The sequence below is a fragment of the Meleagris gallopavo genome, chromosome 4, assembly GCF_000146605.3.
Source record: "Meleagris gallopavo isolate NT-WF06-2002-E0010 breed Aviagen turkey brand Nicholas breeding stock chromosome 4, Turkey_5.1, whole genome shotgun sequence".
NCBI lineage: Eukaryota > Metazoa > Chordata > Aves > Galliformes > Phasianidae > Meleagris > Meleagris gallopavo.
The window spans coordinates 57,627,275-57,650,842 of record NC_015014.2 but is presented as its reverse complement, the minus strand read 5'-3'; the positions used below and the strand labels follow the sequence as shown (position 1 = coordinate 57,650,842).

Here is a 23,568-nt window from a genome sequence, read left to right as displayed (position 1 = left end):
TAGTATTAAACCCAGAGGACCATTTTGCATGTTCCAGAAAACAAGTGCTGTTGTCTGTCCGTGAATTACTAGCTAAAAGCTCAAATAAAAAAAAATTCCTTGCTTCATACTTGTAAACAAAACAAAGGTATACCCAAACAAACTCAACTATCTCTTTCTGAAAGTTGGAGTTATGGGGGTTATCCCCTCTGTTTTCCCTTCTATTATGATCTACCCTTCAAGTGCTGTTAGCTGATGGGTAAGAGAAACGTTGGACATTTTCTGTGTTTATAAAATCTAGAGAAACAGAAGTCTCTTTGTGTTGCTTTTCCTCTTTCTGTTTGAGATGGAAAAATGGCAAAGATCTGCCAACCTGGAGGATACTGTTTAATAGAATGTGAACTAAATGAAAGTGTGACTTCAAAATGAAACAACTGCTCCACATTTTGAGAAGATAAAGAAGGGCCTTTGTTTAAGGTGTCTGCATACTTTCTGATTTGGGTACATATGTATCAGTGGCATATAACAAAGTGCACATAGATCCTCCATACTATAAATGCAGCCATACCTGGAGTTATGTACCTACTGAGTACAAATGTTTATTTACAACTAGGCTAATTTTATGTCTGAGTTCTGATACATCACAGACTTAAAACAACTGTGCCTGATTTTAGGATCATGAGTAGAACTTGTCAAGCAGTTTACCAGTACAGTGAAATTAATTCCAAAACCCAGTTATGCTTTGTTAATTCGTATGTCTGTTCCCTGATGAAAGTGTTTCCTGTGACTATAAACTCCCTGACAGGCTGCCTGAATTTAAGGGTCAAAGTTCTTAAGAATTTTTTTGTCTTTTTCTGTCAGAGATAAATCAGTAGGTTAAAATTCCCCTAACGCTCTTTATTTTGTTGGTAGTTGGTATTTTCAGATTCAGGAAGGTAAAGGCCCCTCCCCTTGTTTTAATACAAACAAGAATTTGGACTTTTGTGGGTGTGGGTGGCTGATGGCACTCTTTAATATCAGTGGGAGCTCACTGGGAATGATGCCTGTAGAGGTCAAGTAACTTAGTCTGATGCTATAGAGTTATGTACTTCACTCACATGTCTCTGGTTTAAAAGCAGTGTAGGTAGCTGTGCTGTTGGTCTAGGACTTGGTCCTCTTCATATGATATATTACTTCATGGTAGGTTTTGAATTCCTTTCCAGTCAGTGCACAAAGAATGATGGAGCTGGGTTTTCTCTTGGCCTATGAAGCCCAAACACAGTGAGCTTCATCTGCCTAAAAAGAGCGTTGCTTTCCAGAAGCAATAGGCCTCTTGTTTTTCTAGAGCAATATTCTGCTTTCTATATTTTTCTTGTAAACCTGATGCAGATTTTACAGGGTGTTGTCATTAAATGATTGTTTTTACTAGTAGCCATTTGTCTACTTTGATGTGTTCATAAAAGTAGCCATTAACACGGACAATGTACAGTTAAATATATTTTGAGATATTTCTTTAGAAACTTCTAATCTTTTTCAATATTGAGTGATAAGATTATTAATTAAAACTAAAGGTCAACATCCATTATTGCTCTGTTTCCATGATTTGATTTTTCAATATTTAATCCTATTTGTTTTGGCAGAGAGTCTGCACTGAGTAGATCTATATGTTGAATCAATACTATAGCACACATTTTTCCTTGTTCGCTGTATTTAATGAGAATCTGAAGATTTGCTGCTGCCCTTTGCAGTTGAAAGGTATGAATGGGGAACGATTAGGGAGAGGTTAAATGGCTTGTGTTGTTCTGTTGCATTGCTGATGTTACATCAGGTCTGCTCTTAGCCTGGTGTTTTCACTTGTAGCTCTCGTTCAAGTACAAAATCCTTCCTGCATGCTAGCAAGGTTGCAAGTCAGTTGCTATGGTATTCAGCATTTTATGTAGCCAATCGGCTTGCTTTTCAGCCCAGAATAAGAAATCGGTCACACAGACCAGAGCCGTAATCAAAAGAACAGCTATTGTTGGTGTGAAAATCTACAGAGGTTGGGAGAAAAGCAGAATATGAGTTTTCAGAAAATACTTATAGCAGTCATTGTTTATGGTGTATTTTCTACCACATAACTAAATGCTAATAATAGCTGTCGTAACTGTGTTTTCAGGATTATGACAAAAATTGAATCAGTGGACTAATTGCTGCATCTTCTTTTATCACTCTAAAGGCTTTGGTAATTCACAGCTAAAACTTACCAAGTATTTTTATGCTGTGGCCTTTTTTGATTCCACTACAGCACATAGTACTCACATTTCTCATTTTATTACAAAATGGTAGTATGTTTCTGGCAGTCTATTACTTGCTGGTGGTAGATTACTAGATTCTGCTGCTTGTCTTCTGCTGTTTGGCTAATCAGAAAATTCTGGAATGCTGCAATGTAATATAGAATGGATTTGAATGTCATAATGGAGCTGAGTGTTAGTGCAGTCGTCCAAGGTCATAAGAAAGGCAAGTTACTTGGATAGAAGTAACATTCTGATAGGTACTGTCCAAAAAGGGAGGACAGATACCTGTGGACCTAAGTCCTTTTACAGGCTTTTAAGAAACTCTTGTTTTCTTGTAGGTAGGTTTGTTCTCTTCCCTACTCTGTCCACAATTGTATCTGTAGGACAAACAGAAAATACTGCTACTTGTAAAGAAAACTTCATCACTCTGAAGTCGTGACTATACCACAAATACAACTTCATTTCAAGTTAGAAATCACTAGAAATCATGCTTGCAGAGGAGAATGATACATACCAAAGGCCATCAAAAACCTAGACAACCAATCACGACAGGTATGTGAAAACACATATTTGAATTTGGAAATAACCTTAAAGAAAAAAGAAATGATTTATTCTAGGAATTCTTTTTATGTACTCTGTACAATATATTGGCACAATATCCTTGCAGATTCTCCTTAGTCATGAGGGCTTTTGTTTTCTAAACCCACTAACAGTGAACTCTGATACCTCTGCTCTCTCTGAGTAGGAAGAGAATTATCAGGGGGTTGGTTAAGAATAGGAGCTGAATGATGAAGTTGAATCTTGGAGAGGCTTTAAATGATGCTGCCAATAGGTGCTTAGGTGAGGTCTCCCAGTGGTGGCAAAATGGTGTAGAGATGAATGAATTTATTTGTTACTCAAATCGCTGCAGTCACTGATTGCATTAAAAAAGAATGAACATCTGAAATTCTTAAGCCAGAAAGTGTACAAGAGTGCTCAAAGTCTTGAAAGTACTTTCTGCATTGACCACTGCATTTATATACTATTGCAAGGAATTCTATGCAAGGTATTAATTTCAGTAGTTTTTGGTTTCTCATCTTAATTGCAGATATATTCCTATATACTTTCACTTACAAATTGCCCTTTAATAATAATTGCCTTTGTCTACTTGCCACTCAGCTTTTGCAAGGCGAGTTGTATGGGATGGGATTTTGTTTAGAAAAGCCTTGTCTTCTTAAGGAATGGGCAATGGAAGAGTCGGGAAGTGGATTTAAATTCAGTTACAAAAACAATTCTCTGTGCTAATCTGGTGCTTGAAGACTTGGCTTGCTTCATTTGATGCTTTATTTACCTTTCACAGGCTATTCACTGCATACAATGATTCTTTTCAGGTTGTCACGTATACCAGTCCTCTGCCAGTGTTAATTATCATAGCCCCACTGCTTTTGGAAATTATGATGGAGTTATGATAGTCTGCATTCCAGTAGGACTTGCTTCATTTTTACCACTATAATTCTATGAGCTTGATTTGCATTCACTAGTTATTAAAAGTGCTGCTTTTAATAGCAGAAATGTAAGTAGAAGGTAAGCTCTGCCATGAGTAGGATGTGTGCAGACACACCCCTGAGTGATTAAGTTGAATGGATTGCTGTTGTCTGGACTAAATTCACATGATGACAAATACCTTCATAAAAAGATATTATCAGCAAGTCATCTTTCTAAATTTCAAAGATCTACAAATGTAAATGTAAGCATGTGTAAATAAGCATTGAAATCATCCTGCCATGTGTAATATTTTTTTTTTTCTATTCAGAACTTGCATCTATTTGCCTTTCAGTATATCTTCTAGAAAAGAAAGGCTTTGGAAGAAAATTGAAAGAAACAAATTAAAATGAAAAATATATTTCCACAAGGTTCCACAAAGTTATTCTTTTTGATGCTATACAGACTCAGGATGAGGGATTGATAGCTTGGTCTTCTCTGGTTTGAGTATTAATAAAATGGGTTCCTTAACTTTGTCTCCTTATGTTCTGATGACATACAGTTTGCTTCTATGAAATAGAGCATTTTATTTTTAATGCTTGTGATTTGCTTTTCCTTACTTTTCCCACTTTTTCAGTTTTCATGAAGAAGATCCTACCTTTCATTGAAAGAGAAGGGACACCTGTTCTCTAGATCCTATAGACTGATGCTCTGGGGTCCATTTAAAATTTTGAGTGAATCAGCTCATTTCTTCTTAAAACTCTGCTTCAACAAGCATTGTGTTGAATGGTTTTTGATGGTGGGTGAATTGATGAATCTGAACTGAATCCCTTCAGTGGCTGTACTTTGTACAGCTTCCAATTATCTAGATCAGGAATGAACTATGGTACCTGTCTGGTAATTCAAGAAATAATTCTTACCTCTTTAGGATTAAGAGTTTGAGACAGGAAAATCACCTTGAGAGTCTGAAATAACACAGGTTGAAGTGAGCAGAAGAGTTGGAGAGTTTTGGGCTGAAGCTTTTGATTTACACTCTTAGAAGTTTGGGAGAATCCATTGAGAAGGTATTTTTCTGTTATTGAAAGAGATTGAGAGAACAAGGTGCTTTCTTGCTTAATGGGGTCAACAGTTTTGTTCCTGCTTGAAAAATTAACCTTAGATGAGGAAAAATTTCACCTTTTTTTGTCTTGAATTTCTTTGTTTTTTAGGGAAAGCTATAAGGAAGCTTGTGCGCAAGGCGACTGGTGGCATCTAGAATCCTCAGATTTCCTTGACTGAATCCATCTGGTTTTAGCCCTAAATATAGTAGACAAGCTGCACTGCTTGCACTGATAAATTTTATCTTCCAAATGATAGACCAAGGTACAGTCATGTATACTCACCATTTTTGATCTTATTTCACTCTTAATTCTGTTGCTTTTTGGATAGTTGTAACAGTATGGTTTGTCCCTATTGTTGTGGACTGTCTTTTCGTCATCTGCATCCTACTAAAAGCATTCTTAAAAAAAAATAGAAAAAAAATTAAAAGAGATTTCTGGCTTGGCTGTGGCATTTGGTACTGCCAGCTACTAACGAGTTTGCATCTTGGTGGTAAACTTACCCACTCCTGTGGTTTATCAGCTTGTCTGCAGAGGCAGGTAGACAGTGGGGGACTGCTGGCAGGACAACTTTTTATGGTTTTACTATATGTGGAAAAGAAAAAAGTGAAAAAACAAAACCAAATGTCATCTCCTTTTGTTGACATATATTTGCATTTACTTTGTTTACTCAGCAGTTGTAAAAGGAAAACAGACTGTGTTCTAACAGAGCATAGCTTTTGACTGTAAAGTAACAATTCTTATCAAAAGAAAAAATGGATCACTGTTATGTTAAGTGATAGTTAATCATTAGGTACTTAGGCTTTGGTATCTCGGATAGCTGTAGGAATGAGCAAGCAATCTCAGGCCAGCTGGCCAGCATTCTGAGTCTAGAAATTCTCTTTGCTTTTATTTTTTATAGGGATCTTCTGTCTCTTATCTGTGTCTCTTTTAAACTATAGAGGAGGTGATTTTGTTACCACAGATAATACTGGTTTCATGATGTTTTTTGAAGTGTTATTTCATGTGTTAAAGGACTTGTTTCCTCTGATATTTCTATGGGTATGTACTAGAATATTTTGTTCTGCTTGGATAGTCCATGGGATCTAAAACTTAAGACTAATTCTTTTAAAATTGTTTTATCTGAGCATGACATAGATTGAATATTAATTCAGTTGCACAGAGGCTGTTAAAATTTTGATCATATTGGATATTGAATTGGAAAACTTCAAAGCTGTCAGCTTTTGGCTACGGGTGAAGGGGAGGAAGCTTCCTGGTTGTTTCTTCTCTGTTCTTCATGCTACATGTTGAGCTGCGGCTGTTCCCTGCCTCTACCTTCAAATATTGAGCCTTACCCTTACGTTGGTATGGTGCCTGGATAGAAAATCTTCCAGTATGGTTGCTCCCTAATGCAGAATGCACTTTGGATAGCAGCTGGATATGGAATGGATGGTCATAAGCTGGGTTGGCTGGCATGTGTGACCTCTTGTGAACACTCAGATCTTGCTAAGGGAAATGCTACAGCAATCCCAGTCTGATCCTATGGAGGCTGACCGCAATAAAGAAGACTGCAGGTCACGCACAGAAGATTTGCTAGTTGCATGCAGCTTTCAAGCTGCTACATGAAATCTGTTTTCTGTTGTCTGGGAAAAAAGATACTAAAGTATGAATGCTGCTGGGTTCAGGCTTGCAAAGCTGGTCTACAGATGGTTATCCTCCTGAATAGAATGCTGTTCAAATACACGTTTCTGCTGAGAGGCTAGTGAAAAGCTCCCATCATTCTCCTGTTTAATTAATACAGTACAGCAAATAATTGAAGTATATGTCTGCTATTTCGATCAATAGCAATAGATTGAACCTTTGGCATACAGATAATAGGTAATTTTTTCTCTGTTATTAGTGGAGCCAGAAGATAAGGTTGCTGAGTTATGATACAATCTCTGATGACATTCAGCTGGCCTGTGGTGGTCAGTGTCAAATCCTTCCTGTCCTCCATCCCTAGTGTTCCGTGATAAGTCTCAATGTCTATTTAGCAACTGGCAGGTCAAATCACTTGGGTATAGTAAATTCATTTTCTTTGTTTAAGGAAATTCTGGTATTACTTAATGCTGGTTTTAGGTTATGAAAAGTATTACACTCCTCTATTTGCAGTCCGTGGGAAAAATCTGCCAAAAGAACTTCTGAACAGGAAAGACTTTGTGAGAGGTTTCTCATTCCCAGTGTGAACACCATAGGGGAATATCTGGGAGCTGGTGAAGGAAATTAGAGCTAATGATAGGCTTTGGCTTAAGGTACTGCTGCTTAATGCCTGCCGTGAGAAGAGGGAATGGGCCAGGCTCCCTCTAACAACATGCTGCAGTAAGAAAAGGGCTGTTGTGAGATGAGAGATTTCTGGTACTATAATTCTGTAACAGTGACAAGAGGCTCAAGATACGATTTTTTAATCCTGCTAATAAATGAAAGGGATTTAGTAATTACAGAATTTAAAAATACCATGGACATTGAAAATGCAAAATGTAAAACATATACTGTAGGGAGGTACACAAATATTAGGGAAAGTTGGATGTTTGCTCATGTGTTTTGTTAGCTGCCTTTGTGTTTCTGTGTATAATTACAACTGAGTAGTAATTCAGTGAAGGAATAAGAGGTAGGTAGAAGGTAATCTTCAAACTGTCATGGCAACTCAGTCTCTTCTGTCACTGTTTTTGAGAGCTTGATCCAACTACTTTTCCTTTATTTTAGAAGTCTTCCTATATGACAAAAGATTTGTAATAACACACACGATGCTGCAGCTAGATACTAGAGTGAGAGCATGACAATAATAAGCTCACCTTAGCTCCAGTTCCTCAGCATAAAGGGCTGATGATAAGCATCATTGGAAGAAAGTAACAGAGGATGCAGATTTGAATAGTTCAGTGAAAGAAATCAAAAAGGTGGTTTTGCAGAGAACTGGTTGTGCTAATCTATTGAATAGACAGTAAAGAGAGACCTTGCCATAAAGAGGTAAATAGCAAAGAAAGTTTAGGCCAGAGTGATGCAGTGAATAACAGAAAATTATTTTCCATTTTCAACTATTAAAGACATTTTATGGAGATAAAAAAATTGCTAACACAATCAAGCATGCAATAAAGAAGGTAGGTCTGATCTGTGGAAGAGCAGTCCATATAACCATAGGTCTCTAACAAAAGGACCAAATGGGTTTGTTGAATTGATGAGATGATGCTAAGTGGACAATGAGGCAACAAACCAGGAATAGGCAAAGCTTTACATTCTGTTGAAATTAACAGCTGGAGCATGAATTTGGCACAGCAAAGTGTTTCAAAATGAGGTTTCAGTTCTTCACAACAATGGGCAGGAAAGAGGGCTGTTGTTATTCTTTTTTGCTCTATCCAAGAACTGTATATAATATGGTATTGTGTGGCATTTGCTTTTGTAGTGGTTCTTTTTATCTCACTGCATTGCCATCTGATAATACAGCAAACGTGGTCAGCAGCTGAAGTGGTGCTTCCTCAGCAGCAGCATACTGATCTGAACTTTTATGTACACTCAGCACTGCAACTCCATTGACCGCTTGCTCACAGCGCTGCTATTTAATGCTGCTGTAGCTGCTTCTGACAAGTTGATGTACTGGCACATCAGGAGCCTCTATTGGTACATCATGGGGAGACAGGATGATCGGTAACTGTGTGCCCTTGCAGCGCAGTGGTTATAAATACACTTCATGAGGAGATCACTTCTTAGTCTTCAAGAGATATTTGCACTTTTGTGTGTTACGGAGGTGGTGCTAATGTGACCTGTCTGATAGTGCATAATTAAAGGTACCAAAGACCCGATGTGCTGTCACATGCCTCCAGATTGATTATGCAGTGCTGTGTTTTTCATCATTAAAATGTGCACGTTTAATCGCTAACAGGCTTACACACCTACGTGTTGTATGTTTTTTTCTTTTTTCTTTTTTTCTTTTTAAACAAAATGTTAAAAAACGCACAGCCAGGAATTTCCCTGGGAAAACAAAGAATTCTGAGTTTTGAAGAAAACAGAGAAAAGCTTTTAACCAACATTATTAGTTATCTTTTTAGAATATTCTTTTTTGTTTTGGGTTTTTATCTCCTTACCTATTTTGTGTAATGAAGCCATTAACTAGTTTACAGCAGCAATTAATGAAGATTAGTTTAAATATTAGCTTCAAAAAAAATTAATCTTCCACTGAGTTGAATGGCAGAAGTCATAATTAGACAGTCAATATGGTAACTTGGTAGCATACAATGTCTTCAAAGTTTTAAATACTAAGAAATGGCAATCACTTTGAACAGCTGGTGTTGTACCCTTATCTTAATATATTTAGGAATCTGAACAGCTAAGCTGACTTTTGTCTTCAGAAGTTGTGTAGAATCTTTGCGTGTAAATGTGTAACACGATGTCTGGCCATATTCTAGCTCAGACAGATTCTGAAAAAGAACTGCAACTGTTTATTTAGCAGTTATTTTTAAGCCTCCTTATAACTACACTTTACAGCTTGTTACTTGCTAGATTGCTAGATAATTTAGATACATTGCATTAATAATCTTAGTAGATAATGTACTGTTTTTTTGTTTCTGTACGTACATCTTTTCTGATTAATACAATGATTGAGACTAAAGAACAGGGGTAGGAAAGAGAATGAAAGGAGCAAACGGCAAAAGTGAAAATAGAACACATGAAAACCTCGGGAGTCTTCCCCCAGTGTAAAAATGAGCAAACCGCACGTTGCTTCCTCTCCATTTCCCAGAAAAATCAACGTATACAAATACAAAGCTCACAGAATCATAGAATCCTTTAGGGTTGGAAGGGTCCTCTGAGGGCCATCTAGTCCAACTCCCCTGCAATGTGCAAGGACATCACGTCTAGGTCATGTTGCTCAGGGCCTTATCCAACCTCACACTGAAATCTCCAGGGATGGGGCATCAACCACATCACTTGGCAGCCTGTTCCTGTGCCTCAACACCCTCACTGTAAACGATTTTTTCTTCTCTTACAATCTAGGATAGGTCTGATTCTGGAACTGTGTATTAGCTGTCTCGTTGTCATTGCTTCCTAATGCTATGCTAATATTCTACCGAGGAGGTAAAATACCAAACCCTACAGCCCCTTAAGGGTTATTGAAGGAGATCTGTATTCTTTCTCTTAAGTTTAATTAGGAATTTAGGACATACTTATTGAGCTTTTACTCATTAAACCTTATGGCCAATAAATTTGAAAATGAGCGTTCATCTATAGTGTATTTTGGGTACAGATTGTCAGTAGAAAGGCAGTTAGATTTTTGTCATCAGGATGTGTGCATGTATTCTTCCCTGTTGTTTCCTAGCATTTTAATGGAACATTTAATGTAAATTAATAACTGTGTAAGCTCACTACATCCAGTTATGCTTTTATGTTTAACATGCATTTTAAATAATGTTTTATGCTGCTTCTGCTGTGGTTAAAGTAAATTAGGATGTTGCCATGCTACTCAGTAGAACTATGGACCCTAAGGGCACTGGATTACGAAGTGGTGAAGTTAATTCACATTGTTTTCTGTAGCAATTAATTACAATTTCAACACAAAGCCCTTTAACGCAAACTTACCTTTTAATTGTAAAGTAAGCCAAGTCTCAGGTTAAATAGTGGGTCACTGTTTGCTATGTCTTTGAGCCATAGTGCACTCTCCAGTGGTTGTATTTGTAGTTGCTGTCCACAAGGCCCCTTATTTTCCTAGCACATTGGGGTGCATTCCCCTGACAGTGGTCGCTTCCACAGGGCACAAGGTGGGTCTCCTTGCAGCATCTTCTGCAGACTAATTTGTGCTACAGCTTTGGCACCAATGTTTGCTGAAACCACACAGTTCTTGGGGCGGTCACACTGAAGTCAAGCTGTTACAGCACTCGGAATATGGAAGAACAGAAAAAGAAAATAAAAATTTGGAGTAGTTAGAAGACTATCATTGCCCTGAGCATTCTATCTGTTTCCTGCTTTGCTGTTGCTACAGTTACAGTGCAAGGGAAGCTCAAATGATGTTGTTAGGTACTATATATCCTTATCTTTCTTTCTTATAAATTGTTTAATTCTTAGTCATTTGTAATAAAGTATTCAGCTATCTAGTCCACTGGATAATACTTAGCTGATCTGTTTCTCTACAACAGAAAGCTAAATCAAAACCTCTTCAGCTGCAGATAGCGCAGTTGTGTTCTCACTGGATTATTTAGCATTTGTTTCCTGTTGATATAACCAATAATATATTGGATTTTAATCCAGCTTGGAGAAAACTGTACCATAAACAAATGCACTATCTAGGAAAATGAGCACCATATTTAATAGCTTGGCAAACTGCTCTTATGAAACAATTTTATCAAAATTTTAATAGTCATAGACCTCTTAAGTATGCAGATAGGAGGCATGGAAAGAAAAGACTTCTGTAGAGGCTTGGTTTGATTACAATATTTTGATGAAGAATCCTTTATTATTTTAAAGAAAGCCACAGTGGGGTCTTTTCTCCTGTGCAGATAAGAAACTGGGAAGTTTTCATATTGTATTCAAATGTGTGATGTGAAATGAATTAGTTATTAGCTGTATCTCCTTGGGACATATTCACTATAAATAGGTTTTCTAAGTCTATTACTTTATTTTGCTCTGTACTGTCTTATTAAATTGTACACCAGAATAAGACAGTACAGAGCGCTAAAGTAATATACAGAATACGATACAGATTTGTCTGTTTCAGATTGAGGTCTCTTTTTGTGGTGCACAAGCAAATGGAGAACTCAGTGACCCTGATTTTTAGAGTGCCAGGAAAACAAAATACCTGTGATTGTTGTACAAAACAAGTAGGGGTTGAAGTCTAGGTTTAATAATTTAATAAGATCTATAACGCTATCAGTAAGTGATTCCACAGCACTACACTTGAACCATATTCCTACCAAACGCTCCCAATAATAGTCCACAGCAACTACACTGTCATCTGTTGTTCTCTGTGTCCCTGATCTCTTGGCAGTATGTCACTTTCTGGCATCACAGTATTTCTTCCAGTATCTATTACGTTGAGATTTAAGTGACCACCAGGCTGCGAGGGCCCAAGAGCTGAGTGAATATCTAAGGTGAAAGCTTGAGCATTTAGCATCAGTTCAGGGAGGCAAACCAATGTGATTAGCTACTCCTCTCTTTATATTGTGGCACAAAGCATGTGCTCGTTTGGTTCTGTCACTAAATTGTGTGAAACAAAATGCTTTGCATTGACTGCAAATTTTTTACGGGAGTGAGAAATAGTAAATACAGGTTTATAATGCTTTAAATATTTTCATGGTGTGTTTTAATTTGCTTGAGTGATCTCGCATGGTGCCTTGAAGGGGGATATTATAAATAGAATTATTCTTATCCTTTTTGCCAAAATGACATTGACATCGGTTGGGATTCTGTTGCAAACTGAATAGCGTAGCACCACTGAAGTAAAAAGACAGATTTGGTACCTTCTGTTTAAGTTGTCAGGGTTGACTGAATTCTCGTTTAATTCAAAATCCTGTTTTATAGCCTCTATTACAGTTTCCTGCCTCCTCCTCCAAGTCTCTTGTCTGGGGTGACAGAATGTAACCACAAATGCAGTTGCTTTATATGGATTCTTTTTTCTGTTTTATTGTATGTGGTTTTGATTTTGTTCTGTTTAAAGTAATAATCCACGTTGCTGTGTAGGTGTGTAAGCAGATCTTTCTGCTTCTCTTTTGCTTGTAATGCAAGTCCTCGGGACTGGACCGAAAAAATGCCGATTCAATTTTAAAATGCAAATAGACTCCTCATCTCCCATGGCTGGCAAACTTTCCCTTTTTTCCCCCAGCCAACTTCTCTCCAGTCCACTGGTTCCCCTTCTCTGTGTCATGCTTGCTAACTTTTGCAGATTAATTTTTTATGAGAGATGCTACTGAAATGACTTTGGAGATTCACATAAATTATCTCTATAGCTTTTCCCTCACTCTTTGCTGTTGTGAAAGATTTGGTAATGTTTCTCCAATGCTGCATAAATTCTCTAAGCCAGTATTGAATGTTTTTCTAATTTGTGCATTAGGTAATTTCAACTTGGTGTTTTTTTTTCAATGAAGTAAAATGTTAAATATATTACGTAAATTCTAATCGAAGAGGAAGGTGAAAAAGTATGTTATATCTGTTTTGTTGTATACAATTATTAAAGCTCTGCAATGTAAATTGAGCAGAGCTCTGCCTGCCGAGAGCAGCTCTGACTGCTCCTATGCCATTGTTCTCTTATGGTGCAGGGGCTGCAGTTTCTGCTGCCCTTCATTAGCAGAAAATGGTGAAATGAGGCTTTGCTGTTTCCCTGCCTCACTTTGTTCCCACCCAAAGGAGAACAGACAGGGCAGCTTTTTCACTTTTTCACTAGATACCTGCCCTTGAGTTCTGGAGAGACTGAGCAGGAATTTATACTCATATAGGAAGAAATGATGTATGAGTGGCTGTGCCTGGTACTTGTTTCACTCTTTGAAGTCAGCAGGAGAGCACCATTTGTGCTGTACAGAGCTTTGCCTGCAAAACTAAGATGTGACTGCTGTCTATTTTGTTCTGCATCCTCTCATATTTTGATATCCTAGTAGAGTCTCCCAAATTATTTTCATGGTTAACGCTCTTCTAGTAAATCTGGGAAACTTTGATTTTTGTGAATAAATTGATTCTGATTTGTTGCAATTTTTTTTATTTTTATTTTTAAGAAATTGGATGTTATATTTGGAATAGCTGACATAAGGCCAAATTTGCCATCTAAGAATCTTATAATTTGCTTTTGCGACAACAGTGAATAAAACCGAGCATTTGTTTTTCTACTAAGTGTAGCTCCAAAGCACTGTAGTTTATTTAAGGATTTTCCAACACTTATGATTGGTAGGTAGTGCGTGTATAGGTATGAAGGTTAATTAAATCAAGTGGTGAAGTTTGTAGAACAGGGAATGCTTCATTAAGCCCTGTGTGAATTAACTTGTACAATCTGTTCACAATACCCCAAGTGCCATTCACTGAGACAGTGTAATTACAGCTTACACACATTTTCATTAGTTTGTGTTTCTTCTGCTGTGGTTGACATGTATGTTGTCTTCACTGAAACCTTGGGTTAGAGGAGGGACTGCTCACTGGTGGGCATCTGAGCATACTGACATCCAGCAAATCATTTTTCCTTTGGGTTCTAAAATGTCTTATCCCTGATGTAATTAAGCTTGTAATTCATCAGCTGACGCATTTCTTTTTTTCTCAAATTCCAGACCTAGCTGCAGTCTTGTGAAATAGCTGCTCTTGTACACTTCTTTGCTTTAAACAGGTGTGGACAAGACAATTATCCTTATCCCTCTACCAGATTTTTTTGTTTTGTTTGTTTGTTTTTTGTTTTTTTTAAATGTAGCATTCATGCATTTTTATCAAGGCAAGATGTCACAATAACCTAAAGTTGTAGTATTTTAGACATATCTCTCTTTAATAACTATGAAATTTGGGCAACTATAGTATCTAGGTGCAGAGACATGAAGGCGTCAGTAAGAATTTAACCATATAGGTTCTCATGGGTTTCTTTTAATAACAAGCTTACAATGCCAAAGAAGCGTGAATGCTCTTAGACAGAAGCATTGTCACCAATTCAGGCAAATTGCATCTATCTTGATGTATGTTTAGTTGATTTCCAGAGAAGGACAGTAAAAGATTCAATTGTGATCACTGAAAATCAGACCAGATGCATGCATAAAAATCCTGTAAAGTTGTGTGCACATACGTAGTATTGCTTAAGTCCCATGGGCGTATTCAGGTGAGAGAAGTTAAAGGTGAGAAAGCACTTGAAGATTCAAGTCTGCAGACAGAAAGCAGTATTAATGAGGATAATAAAAAGCCGTGAGGGGGAATGAACAATCACCTTTATTGCAGATCTCATCTGTAAATTATTTCTTTATGTTAAAAAAAAAACAAAACCAGCATAAATCCTTTGTGAAGTTTCTAGACTGATGCCAGCAAATACAGCTGGAATGTAACAGAAGTAACAATAAAATCAACCTCCTACTGTTCTATTAATTACCTTTCAATATCTTTAAGAGGTTTGTTTAAAATTTAGATCCATGCCATGGGGTGTCCCACCTCTGCCAAGAGTTATCTTCTGCCACATGGCCAGCAGATTCAAGCAGTAGTCTGAAAGTACAGGGGAGTTTAGGGTTTATGCATTTTATCTATTATTTCTTTTTGGTATCTGATCAAGTAATAGTAAAACATTTCACAGAATCCTCCTGCCTATATTTTCTCATGTCAAGAATTAGTGTTTTCAGATGATACCCTAAGTTGCTATCTGTGCTTTCTGGATTTTTGAAAGACTGCAGATAGGATTGGACTAGATGGTCATTGTGGCCTTTTCCAACCTTAGTAATCATAGAATCATTTGAGTTGGAAGGGATCATCAGGTTATCTACTCCAACTCCCCTGCAATGATCAGGGACACCTATGGCTCCATCAAGGTGCTCAGAGCCTGTCCAACCTGACATTTTGTTTATCTAGGGATGAGGCATCCACCACCTCTGTGGGCAGCCTCTGTCACTGAAGGGTTCTATGATTTTCTGACTTCTGATGAGTTTTAGTTTTACATTTCATATAAGAGCCATTCCAGAGGAAAGTTGGCAATAAAACATCTGAAATTATATGTGTATTTAAGTCAGCTCTTTGGCATGCGGAATGTTACACAGACATAGGCTGATGGAACATCAGAACAGTATCGAGAAAACCATCAAATCATCGTTTCAGGAGTAGCATGTTTTGGAGTAGAACTGCCAGTCTTTGAGCACATAATGAAGAATTACAGGAAAGCAGATGAGGGAACGAAGGAGGGAAGAATATCATCCATTTGCACCAAGTCCAGAAGCAGGTCTTGATGCTGCTACAGAGAACAGATTGCGGAGCAGGCACACTATGCAGAGAAAAACATCTAGCACGACAGCTTGGGGCTTAGGCGTAGCGTTCTGTAGATTTGTGTGCTCATGCTGGGAAGACTATTAGCTGCACAGTGATACATAGGAGCTTTATGTTAAAAAAATACGTATACAATATATATATTTAAATTTTTGGCTTTTGGTATAATGGACTACGCTGATTGAAGCTGTCTTCTGCTTGGATCAGTACAGCATACCATACTACTAAGAGAGTTAGCTGTGTCTTATCAAAATAAAAGGCCTTGTGTTACTTATTCATATCAGTGCCACAAGAGCGCATGATGCCTTATAGGTGATTAAAATGAACATGCCACCAGAATTTCACTACTTAGACAGAGCACAGCAAGAGGTGACAAAAAAGGCAGATAAGTACAGGAAGCAAGAGGATTGCAGTAGCGAAAGCTCATGAAAATGCTTTCATATTGCCATAAATGCTTCTGTTTATTCCTCACGTATGTTTCCTCACTGCATGCTGCCTATGTGTCTTGCTGGTTATTTGATTTTTGGTTTTGCTAACGCATTCTACTCATAAACTGTGGTCATGATTTGTTTCCCTTGAAGTCCCCGGAAGGAACTCCTAGCGATTTAAACAGTGTTGGAGCCATCTCACTAAACCAAGAATGCTAGAATGCAGCAGGGAAGAAGTTATAATCTTCTTTTAAAAGGAAATGTTTTTTAGAATGAATAATCACCCATGTAAATCATGTTGCTGAAGTAGTATGTGTAATGCTGTGTACAAAAATAGCATATTTCATCTTGACTTCCGAAACACACAGTTAAGAAGTTTGCTATTCTGAAACTGTCTCAGTTCATAAAACTCTGGTGATAATTAGTGCAGTGGTGGATAAGTGCATAAAAGCATGCATCTCACGTGCATCTCCTGACCTCCTTCTGTCGGTGATGTGCTGCTGATTCTTCCTGGGTTAAGTACTTACTGTGTAGAACGTTGTTATCATTAGCTTTAAATATGATTTTTTTTTCATGTAATGAAGACTCTTGTGCCATAAGAAAATTGCAGATGAATTCATTTGCACAAGTTGTGGTTTTGTCCTCTTTAATGTTTTGCCTCCAGTATTAAGGCTCTTGCTGGTTCACTCTTATCCTTCTGATTTTGCTGTACCCCTTGTAGCAGTATTACCATTTCTTCAGAGTTTGTGTGTAATGTTTCATTATTCTAAAGGGATCCCATCAGCTTGACATGAATTCAAATCATTTTAAAGTTGAGAATCCTTTAGATGAATGTGCTATTCTTTGACAGGGTGTATTCTCAAATGCATAGGATCCTGAAAACAGGATAAATTTATGTTTCATGCTGCAAAACGTGGAGAGCAAAGAGACAATGTTGATATTTTTGAGTAGCAAATGGTAGATACTGCCTTGTATGCATTTGTTTGTGTTTTAAACTTCACATGAAAGAGAACCACAGAAGCGGACGAAGACAATTTCCCTTTCTATCAAGATACCATTGGTTTCTGTTGAATGGATTTGAGGAGATTTCTTAACTATTCAGATATGTAGATACGCAGATAGGCCAGTCATGAAAGCTGCAGGAATATCTGTCTCAGTTCAAAATACTTCTAAAATCTTATTAATTTGTATCTTTTATGTCCCAAGTAGATATTCTTCAAATATATATATATATCACAGCTGATTTTTTTGATGTTACGTGTATAATAAGCACCAAACAATATGACAACATTAAGTGCATCAAAGGGAAACAGATGTGTAATGAACTGTAATGAAATTTATTCACCTGTTTATGTGAATGCTGCACATGTTTGATGGATTTAACTATTTAATAAACAGCTTGCCCATGTGATGCCAAGTAGTGGAGTAAATCTTAATAAGTCAGCTTAAATAAAGCTGTATTCATGAGTGTGACACTTAGACTATTCACGCCTTTGCAACTGGGTGAAAATGTCAAAAAGATGTATTTTTGTAATCCAAGTACCTCAATTCCTTTTGACATTATTTCCTGTAGCTCACTTTATATGCATATCTTTCTTTTATATTATCATCATGACGGTATTAATTTGGATGTGCAAATTAGCTCTTCATGATGTTGTCATGTCAGCATCTGGATTCAGGTTGTGCTGTTTCATAAGTACCACATCCTATTGTGTTTCATCAGAGTCCCCCTTTCCTAATCTAATTATTCACAAGGAACCTTGGGGATTGTGCTAATGGCTATCTGAAGCTATAAAGAGTAATGAAAGTGGTTGTGTTACTGCTTTGCAATTAAATGTATATAGAATACCATTCATATAATTAAATTCAGAATTTTTGCCACTCTTTTCCTTCTTTATAGTACATTAATTATTTCTTTTGAGTTAAAAAGAATGCTAATGGAGTTTAAGAGCTTTTTGCTAGTGTTGTGTTGTTTATAGTCACAAGTTCACACTGGTTATTATTTTTAAAAGGCATTCTGCAATTACACAGCCAGTTGTGTGAGTTGATTTTTATGAATTTTTCATGTTTTATTTGCGGAAGGATGGAGGATGTTGCTGGCTGATGCAGAATTGGAAGTGCTGGGCAACACTTGCTGTGTGCTTTCTGCCTAGTTTATGTCTCCTGGTTGGATTGGGTGCAATACACTTTATGCTCTGGCAGTAATGGGTATCGGCAGTCGCTGCAATTTGTAAGTTCAGCATGACCTTTGGTCTGGGCTTAGTTTTCTGTCTTTGTTCGTTTGTACTGAATGTTTTGATGAATGAGAATGAAGTATTTAGATCAAGTAGTCAATATGTTTTATGCTGATAATTCCATATTAGTAAGTGCTGATGGTTAGCATCTGTAAGGTCTGCTGGTAATCTGACTGAAATCAATGGCAGTTTGCCTCATTTACTTCAATGGGAACAAGAATGAGTCTTTAACCAGCAGAAAATTATAAACACCGATCTGCTCATGTGTCATTCAGCACGAACGAAAGTTTTTTATGGTGCTGTCAGGCTGAAAAAAATCCTTTTCTTTCCTGATAACAAAGCTATATTTAGCTGAGGTAATCCCTAGGTAGCCTGTTAGAGGTGTTCCAGCTTTGTTATTTCCAACAATAGGGAATGTGGCCACTTGCTGGTTCTACTTATTTCAGAGGTTGCTACTGCTCAAAATAGCATGCGAGCTGCTGTGCTGCTGAAATTCAGCTGCAGACAGCCTGCATTAGCCCCGTTATGTTGAATTTTATGTGAAATTCAGACTTTTATAGAGTACATGGTAGTACATACATTGTTCAGTTCCCTTTTCCAGAACAGCAGTGACAGCTGTGATGATTCATAGCAATGAAGAGGCCAGGGATTATGAAAGAATTCTCCACCTCTGATTAAGCAAAGATGGTGGAGTCCTTTGTTCTGGACTACTTTCCATTTCCTAACCATAAAAACCACACTGTCATTTCAAAATTGGCCATCTGGATAGTAGCCTGCTTCGAAACTGAGTAGTAGCTTCATAAAATAATTTTTCTGGGATGTCCTCTCAGTCTTCTCTGTTGGTACCCTACAGGAGAAATGGGCTGTGAAGTTTGAATGGGAATTTAATAGGTCCTGGTCCTGTCTGACCACATGGCAGAATGTCAGAGGGGAAGTGTCAGTTTCTCTCTAATCATCACTAGAAAGGCGAGAGGGGAGAAGGAAGAGGGGGAAAGTGCACAGAAAGCATGATCTCTCAGCTGGATTTTCAGCTTGCTTATGGCGGTAAAGGTCAAAGCCAACATTTAGGTTGGTGCCTCCTTAATTACCGGGAGGCAGTCTCTAGTACATAGAAATAGTGTGCTTTTCACTTGACTCAGCAAGCAAGATTCTGCAGTCCAGATTCGCTTGCATTTTAAAATAAAGTTAAAAGCACGATAGCATGTTGGTAGTTCTTTATTCTGTCCTTAGAAAGGCAAGTAAGTTTTGCTTCCAAGAGGAAAACTTGTATCTTACTGGCTTTGCAAAATACACATGGTCATACTGGCTGTGTGCAGTCTGGCTGATGCTGTCATATTTGCTACCGTGATTAAGGATCCTGATCCAATGCCTGGCATGTTTTCTAGCTGATTTCCATGGTTGACCATTACTGTTCTTCCCATTTGCTCTTAAAAAACTCGGCATTGCTCTTGCGTACCTCCCAAGCATACCCTGTATAACAAGCCTGTAGTCTGAAAATCAGTAGATAAGAAAAGAAAACCTTCTAGACATTCATAAATGCCTTCTTTTTTTAAATTAAAAATGGTAATTTTTTTTTTTTAACATTTGTATTTTCTCTAGTAATTTGATTTTCCACATTATATCGGTTTCCCTTGGCAAAATCCCTAGTCCTCTGTGCTAATATGTTAAATACTGACCAATTGAAATGAATTCTCATTGCCTATTGCATGATTTTTTTCCTCCCCTGTTACTTTTGCATATTAGTATTTTTTTTTCTGTGTAAATGTGAAAATACTTGTCTAGAACAATTTAGAAACAATAAGATATCTGATTTTGTATCCTGCCTAGTATGTGCATATCTTTACTCATTCAATTAATACTGGTCAATGAAAAGTAATTCTGGATACTAACATTAAAACTTCAATAAGGAAGGCTTGTGGTTAGTCACTGCTCATTAGGCCTGGCTTCTAATATAACTCTCTGTTCTTATATATTATATAAAAAAAAACAACAACATGATTTTAATGCTACCTAGGTTAAATTTTGTGCAAATCAGATATGAGAAGTTTTTCTGCCTTTTTTTGTTGCTATTGTCACACATAGAATCAAATCAGTTTCTGTCTCTTTTTAAGCCAATTTCCACACAGAAGTTCAAATCCCTTAGATCAAGAATATGCTCATTTAGACAGATTATAATTGATTTTTTGGCCCTATTTTCAATACTTTGCACTGTAAATGACATCCCAATGGAAAATAATCATCATACAGATGTTTGAAAGCTCCTTCCTGCAGAGTATGGTAATTGAAGTCTGTAAAGTGTCATCAGACTGCACGTTGTTTCTAATTAGTACAAGGCGGTTTCTCTTAGCTATGTATAGTTTTCTGGTCTCTTTCCTTTATTACTTTATTATTTCTGGCTAGTAAATCATAAAATACTGATGACAGTAGGCCTGTATGGTTGATGCTGAATTTTTGAAGCTATTGGTGTGCTCTTAGCTACAAATGGACAGGTAGTCTGATATCTTTTGAAGGGCTCTTCAACTTGCACTAGCAGGAAAAACTTCAGGTGCAACAAATAAATGCATTCATTCACAATAGGGTCTTTATGATAATCATTTTCATTTGTCTGTTTTTTCTGAAGAAAAGAGTTAGTGACTTCTTGATGGATGGATTTTTGTGGCAGGTGATTTTCCAGAATTTTTTTAGGTTGAAAGCTCTTAGGTCTGTGTGAAATCATTAGGAAAGGACGATTTTCTGCTTGCTTTTGCTTCCCTGTGTGAGTGCAGCTGATGGGTCATCCCGAGGTCTCTTGTTGAGGACCAGATTTTCTCTCCAAACTTTTACATCTTTGGTAGGTTTAATTAGTACAAAGTAGTGTCCCTGTATTTCCCGTTGTCCTGCTGCAAAGAATTTGAAGGTCCTAACTACTTTCTTTTGGCATCCATTTTACGTAATAAAGTCTTAAATAAAGTCCCCTTTCTGATATGAGAATATGCTTCCTTGTGGAAGGTTCCTCTTCTTATTTAATATTATTTAAATTTTATTGCATTGTATTGGTCTAATCTTTGGGTCCTGTTTACAGCCTGGAGTTGGACTCAGTGATCCCTATGGATCCTTTCCAACTCGGGATATTTCATGTACTCTGTGGTTTGCATTGTGTTTTATTGATGAAATTTGCATTCCTCCCCAGCGTATGGTTAACACCTTGTCTGAATATTAATTCAGAGCATTCAAGTCTTGTCATTATGCATTGGTTGTAAGTTTGAAAGATACTTCTCTGTTGTGAAAGGTTCACATCTTACTTGTAGATAAAAACAATCAAGACCATGTGTGAACAGTTAATAGACAAATTTGTTGAGTTGACATGGAATATGAGGCTCTGCTTCAAGATTTAGGAGAATGATTTTGTTCTCTCCAACTAATAGAATCCAGAGGAATTGTTCTCTCTCTTTGAAATGTAATAATGATTTACTTCCATTTCTTCATGTCTTGTACTCCTTATAGTCCTTCATACTTGGAAAGAAAATAACATGCATTAGCTATGATCTGGAGAATGTAATGTAAATAATTACCAAACTTCTTACTGGTTTCATTGTGAATATCATTAGTGTGATATTGCTTTGCACTAGACCCTCCAGTTAGTGGAAAACACATAGAAACAGAACTCTATCTCAAATGAATTGGCTACTAAATATGCAAGTGCATAGGAGGCTACTGAAGTAGAATCAGAAGCTGCTTGTGTTATTCCAACCAAAGTTGCTTTCTAAGGTAAAAGATTTTTTTTTTCTGATAAATATTGCATCATTTAGGGATAAAAAAGTGAACTAAAAATAGCATTGTAATGAGCCCAAGGTCAAGTAACATGTCTGGGTCTCTGTCTACCCTCTTCACTGCAGCACGGGGCATGATGGCAGTGGCAAGTCCACACCAGCCTGTGGGACGTGGTGGCCCTCTCTACCCAGCCACCTTTGGCTAATTTTCCAACCTGTGTTCTCTGGTTCCAGCTTGGGTGACAACTTTCTCCTTATCACAGTCCTTTGAACACCTAATAAGCGTGTTTTGCCTCAGAGAAACCTGTCAACACCTTTTCTCTTCATTCTGCATTTAATAGATATGTCAACATTGCTTAATGGAGGATGGTGAAAAGGTATGTTCTGTATTTAGCTTGGAATGCAGCAGTGTGTCTTGCCAACAGTGCTGTCGCAGGCTCAGAACTGAGCTGACGTTATATCGGCACTGATGCCAGTTCAGGTAGTGCAAGCTCAAATATTTCTCTGCAGTGCTCTTCTGCAGGGCATAAATACACCCTCATGCAAACAAAAATTCAAAAGCAGCATCTCAACTGCACATCTATCGTTTATAATTATAGTGGGATTAAAATAGAGCTGAGCCTTCGGTTGGCCTCGTGCCGCAGAACTCGCTTGGCTTTGAGAGCACAGCAGTAATTACTGCAGCCTGTTTTAACAACCAGTGATGATTGCAAGGCACATCGTCAAGGGTATGGGGGTGGGGGGAGCCCTGCACATCTATTGAGGGCTTAGAAGTCTAAATGTTATCTGGGTGGGCTGCACATTAGCAGCTCTCCAATGATACAGCCCCAGGTTGTGTGGCCCTGGGGAAGGTGCCTGCAGATTGGCGAGCTGTCACGGTATGCTTTGAAGCCCCCTGACCTGGGGAGGCTTCTAGGAAAACTGCTTTGTCTCTGTTTGGGAGACACGTCTGACCTGCTAAAGTTGGCTTTTCAGGCTGTTTTTTACTTAACTTTTGAGTTTTAGCGGTATGCTAGCAGAAGGTGTATTTTGCATTTAACTATTTGATGCAGAAAGAATGGTAGTGCTTAATCTTAAAACACAGTTGGTTTGGAGCTCAGAGGTTCCCATCTGTGAAGGCAGTGGAAGCAGGCTGAGTTCCCACTTGCAGTATTGTGTCATTAGACTGGAAGAAGTTTTAAGGACTGTTTTAGGAAATGTACGAAGTTACTTGAGTGTTGTCACAATTCCTCAAAATAGAAAAAGAATCTGGAATTGCTTGACAAGCAAACAGTACATTTGCTTTTTTAGGTGCTGTCCATAGCATTTGTAATATATGCTGATCCAGTCCTGTTATGTAATTGGTATCCTTTGGGAATACTGCAAAATGGGGATGTTTGTTTCCTGAGGCTGTTAACAGTGTTTGAAGTTTCTTTATCAGACACAGATTGAGGAGATGTACATTGACT

The 23,568-nt window shown here is 37.6% G+C and overlaps 1 protein-coding gene across 4 annotated transcripts in view; it reads left to right on the top strand.

Moving 5' to 3' along the window:
- Positions 1-23,568, top strand: part of LOC100549668 (serine/threonine-protein phosphatase 2A 55 kDa regulatory subunit B gamma isoform) — a 44,844-nt gene that overhangs the window by 3,485 nt on the left and 17,791 nt on the right. The window contains exons 1-2 of one of the 4 annotated variants that reach the window (XM_019614959.2): positions 2,446-2,488; positions 2,570-2,783. The exons of 2 other annotated variants lie outside the window; for them this stretch is intronic. In XM_019614959.2, the coding sequence (XP_019470504.1) occupies positions 2,735-2,783 (49 nt within the window). In that variant the 5' untranslated portion in view covers positions 2,446-2,488; positions 2,570-2,734. Of the gene's footprint in view, positions 1-2,445; positions 2,489-2,510; positions 2,784-4,900; positions 5,055-23,568 lie in introns of those variants that run through there. One more of the 4 variants, XM_010710397.3, reaches the window with a different exon arrangement.